The 4856-nt window shown below is 55.4% G+C and overlaps 1 protein-coding gene across 1 annotated transcript in view; it reads left to right on the forward strand.

The window, feature by feature from the left end:
* The window catches only part of LOC105306488 (trafficking protein particle complex subunit 9-like), a 285172-nt gene that overhangs the window by 61241 nt on the left and 219075 nt on the right, over positions 1–4856 (forward strand). The window contains exon 7 of the mRNA XM_011381532.2: positions 2471–2571. Coding sequence (XP_011379834.2) covers positions 2471–2571 — 101 coding nt within the window. The remainder of the gene's footprint in view (positions 1–2470; positions 2572–4856) is intronic.

Raw genomic sequence — 4856 nt, forward strand, 5'->3', positions numbered from 1 at the left:
CTGCCTGCCCTTTGTGGCCTGGCACTGTCAGGTTTAGATCTTGAACCTGTCGTTGTGTCTCTGCCATGCCCACGTGACATAGGGGAACGAACAGTTGGCATCTGGAGCAGCAGGACCAGGAAGGCATCTTCCCTCTGCCACCTGCTGGTGTGTGGTCCCGGGCGAGCCCCTTCCTCTCTCCCAGCCGCAGCCGCTACACCTGTAAAATTAGGATGAGTCTTACCTTGAGCGTCTCTGTAGAGCAGTGATCACGTGTGCAAGGGACCCGGAGCACAGCTACCCCCGTGAGTGCCTGTGGGTGAAATCTGATTCTGTCCCACTGAAGGACAGGGCAGAGGAAGGGCCAAGCCCGCTTGTTCGGATGCGGTGCACCGGGCTCCAACGAACTCCAGGGTTCGTCGGCTATTGGCTGTGGGACCTTTTAGCAAGTCATCTGCTCCCCTAAGCCTCAGTGTCCTCATCTGGGGTAATAGCCGCACGCGACTAACTCGGAGGATCATTTATGCTCTGGACGCATTTTGGCAGGTGGCGAGTGGGCAGTGATTGACAGGTGCTCACCACCTGTGTTTGTGCTCCTAGTACTATTTTTCATCTCGCTCTCGTTGCCAGCTCAGGACAGCCTGGTCCACTGGTATCTGTTCCCCTTCACCGACTGTTAACCTGGACAGCAGCTGCTGGGACAGAGGCCAGGAGACTCACTCCCTAGCTTCTTCTCAGTGGCCTGGGAGGGAGGAAGGGGCTGGAGGCGGCGGCAGCGCGCATGGGTGCAGTGCCCGGTGTGGCCACACGGGGCTGCCCTTTCTCAGCGCGTGCTGCTGCCTGCTGTCTGTGCACCCGAACCCGCTGCTTCAGAAACGGGGCTGAGGATTTGGTTCGTGTTTTTAGCTCCTCTGTTACATGGAATGCTTGATTTTCTTTGAATCTGCAGAGTGACAGAACTGATTTCCTTCGTTACTTTAGCTGAATGGTTTGGGTGAGATTCAGAGGAAATTCTGCATTACCCGTGAAAAACACTGCTTTATTTAAAATGCAGACTCTCTTCCTCCCTAACGTGCTTTACCTGCGGACGTGATCTGGAGGCAGGTGGGAGGCACACCTTTGCAGAGACGCTGATGATTTTCATGGAGCTGCCAACAGCAGGATAAGGGATGTGGGTTTGGACAACAGCTGACCAGATATTCACTGAGGGTCTGCTGTGTGCAAGGCACTGTCCCCACCCTCCCCACCCCTCTCCGTGGAGTCTGCATCCACCGGAGGTGACAGCGAATGCGGTGATGAGTCGAGTTAGGCATTTAAATCTGAAGTTACCGAAGTGGAATTTTAGGTGGCGAGTATTATGGGAAAGGCGGCAGAGTGGAGCTGGAGCACAGCTGGCGGGGGCGGGGGGGATATGTTAATGAAGTGGGAGGGCAGTCCTCCCCCCACCCCTGACCGTCACCCACTGGGAGGGGAGCTGGCTAGGGGCAGGGCCTCTGTCTCCATCGCTGCTGCATCTTCAGTGCCTAGAACTTCAGCCTGGGCACTAGCAGGTGCTCTTTCACTATCCAGTGAATAATTAAACAAATAAATGCATCTGGGAGAGATCACTTGACCTTCTTGCGGGCTGGCTGGTTAAGCCGCCAGCTCACATTAAATCAGACCTCGCCTGCACGTTTAGGGGAAGAGACATGTCAGATGGGCCCGTCGTAGCTCCTGGCACAGAGTAGATGCTCACAGGAACGTTCGTTCCATCGTCCTGCCGATGGCAGCACCCTTGCTTTGTGCTGCAGGCGTCACGTGGAGTCCTGTTCCACTTGATTCTTCCCGGGCCCATGCGCTCATTTTGTCATCCTTGATGGTGATGGGTCACTCCCTGCTCCCCCGCTGGTCCACAGAGAAGAAAGGGAAGCTTTCGAAGGCTTCTGAATAGAAAAAGCGCTTTTCTAATTTTTGCTGCCGCGTAACGGTTTTATGGACATTTTATTTGGATCCGCTGTTTTGAGGCTCTTCTTACATTAAAATTTTTGTTACTCTCTCTGCTTTTCATATTTATGTTTACATGCTTTCTGAGCCCCATCTTCTTTCTAGAGGTCCTGTGACGGTCCCCGCATCGTATCAGTGGCTGCACACTGGTCTTGGCGTTTGTAACTTGAAAGAGGGATGACTTTCTGCCCGTCTGCGCCCGAGGCTGCAGGGGCGGGAAGGGGCGGGGCCCAGCTCCGCGCCTGTCCTCAGTTTTGTTATTTTGCTCCGTGTTGCTGGGCTCCTGGGACAGATGCACATTGTTTGCAGATTTCTTTCGGGAATCACGTGGCTTTTCTTCTCGCAAGCTGGAAAAAGGAAAATAAATTTGTAATTCAAAAACGAGCCGATGGTGTTCGTGCTCGCCGTGACCATAATGGAGGTGAGACGGGGCAGTCTGGTGTCTGCCTCCCGCTTGAGCCTTGTCGTCGCCTTGCGAGGCGGGCAGTGCCATTGTTTTCATTTTCAGAGGCAGAAACTGAGGCTTTGAGGTGCGAAATGATGGTGTTGGAGTCGCATAGCTCGTCGGCGTCCACGGTGGCTCGAGTGCCCAGGTCCCTTTGCGCCCAGGTCCCTTTGCTCCCAGGTCAGCGCCACCGAACCTCTGCGTTTGGCGTTTTGATCAGAGACCTCGTGCCTCTGGGAGAAAGGCGGCGGTGGTGGAGGTGGGTGTTCAGTACGTCGAGCACTCCCTGTGGACTGGGCCCTGGTGTTGGGGTGCTCTTTGGGTCCCCACCGCAGTCCCGACTGCATCCACTTGTATCCCTTTCGTTTACCACGAAGGCGCAGAGAGGCGGGCAGAGTTCCCTCTGTCACGCAGCTCCTGGGGTGGAAGAGCCGGGCTTCTGATCCCAAACCCAGCGCTTTCCCCCTCCCCATCATCCCTGTGGGCTGCGGCAAGGCCACCGTCCACTGCGGCGGCCAACAAGGCCTGCCCTCGAATGTCACTCGCAAAGTGTTGGCTCTCAGATAAGTTATTTCAAAGGTTTGCAAGTGTTTCCGAAAAAGCGAGATGAAGTCTCTTTTGGTTGTGGTTATGAGAACGTAGCCCCTTTCCCCTTAGGTATTGCCAATCAATTTGGCAACTATTGCAAGAACCAAATCATACACTCGATTGGCTTAGCTGGCCTGCTTTTGGGGCACTGATTGATAGTCGGGCGGTCACATGTCAATAGACCCAAAGAAATTTATTTTTTGGCCGAAGGGTTACTTATTAAAATAAATGGGACTGTCCTTTCACTTTATGAAAGTGATTTCTTAGGATCTAAGGGCCGGCGGCAGTCTGAGCGACCTCCGCAGGCTCCCCTGTGTGCCGTGTGGATTGTCTCTGTCTGTTTTCCTTGTTCGAGCATTCAGGTAATTGGCATTTAACAAATATTTATTGAAAAAAGAGAGACTTTAGGTCACTCTACCAAATGCGAGGATCATTTCTACAACACGTGAGCATTGGCTGGGGGGTCTCTCTCTGGTCGTGTCCAGTGACGGAGGCTCAGGTTCTTCCTTGTGTTGACATCCCCGGCTTCCAGTCCCTGTCCTGGCCACTGCCTCTGGGTTCTCACGGAGTCTACATTAGAGACTTTAGCACTGAGGAGCGGGGGTGAGGGGGGGTGAGGGCTCTTCTAAGCCTTTCTGTCCTCGAGCTGAACTGTCCCAGTCTAGCGGCCCATCTAGATCCCCTCGCCTCTGAGTTTGCTCTTTTAAATGGCAGCAGCCAGAATGCAGCCATCCGAGGAGCCAGCCCTTCAGTCACGGGGTAGTTATTAAGCATCTGCTAGGTGCCAGGGCTGAAGAGAAAAGCTTCCTCTCCGCACGGACCTCACAGTCCGGCAGGGGGAGATAAATCAACACAGCATCTGATGGCATCGTCCACGAGCTGTGCCGGGATGCCGAGAAGGAGCCGCGGAGCCGGAGGAGGGACGCGGTCCTTTCTACGTGAGGGTTGCAGCGAGAAAGATTTCATGTACATTTCGTCACTTCACGGACACTGAGTGGCATCCCTGTGCACAGTGGCGTTTACAGCCCGTCGACACGGTGCTTTGCTTCAGTCCAGGGCATCGCTTCAAAGTGAAATACAAATGACGAGGAAGGAGAATGTGCGTCTCCGAGGCCTGGACGGGCCTGGCCAAGGCTTTCAGGCCGGGCGTTCCTGGGGAGGCGCCGAGACACGCGGCGGGGTGGGCAGGAGTGAGCCAGGCAAAGGGAGGGGGCCGAGCGCTCAGAGCAGAGGCAGCAGAGAGGGCCAGGAGGCTGGGTGCTGGTCGGGGCGACTTGGACACACAGCCCCAGGCCACTGAGGGTTGGAGTTTATTGTCGGGGCGACGGGGAGCCTTTGGAGGACTGCAGGTGGGGGGAGGGACAGGAGCGAGATCAGCCCTGTGCCCTGGCAGTGTGGGAAGTGGTGTTTGAAAGGCCAGTGGACACGGGTCAACTAGGAGGCTACTGTGCTAGACCAAGAGCAAGGTGATGGCGCAGAGCCGGAGAGAAAGGGGGCCTTTCAGAACATTCGAGAGCGGAGAGGGCGGCCCTTGGTCCTGGAGGACGCAGGGAGAGGTGTTTGGGTGGAGTGGAGCCGAGCTGGGGGACCCGGGAAAGGACAGTGCTCTCACTCTCGGCAGAGGCAGCCTGGGGAGTACCATGAGTTCAGTCCTAGACTTGGGGAGTTTTGGGTGCCTTTGAAATAGCCAAGCTGAGTAGACAGCTGTACAAACAGATTTAGAGCTCAAAGGTGATGTTTGAGCTGACTCTTGAAAAAAATGGTTGGGTGGTTTCCAGGTAAACAGCAGGGGAGAAGGACATCCAGGCAGCCGGCGTGGAGGGCGTGACGTCAGCGGAAGCGGGGAGACTTGAAAGAGCTC

The sequence above is a fragment of the Pteropus vampyrus genome, unplaced genomic scaffold, assembly GCF_000151845.1.
Source record: "Pteropus vampyrus isolate Shadow unplaced genomic scaffold, Pvam_2.0 Scaffold438, whole genome shotgun sequence".
Taxonomy (NCBI): domain Eukaryota; kingdom Metazoa; phylum Chordata; class Mammalia; order Chiroptera; family Pteropodidae; genus Pteropus; species Pteropus vampyrus.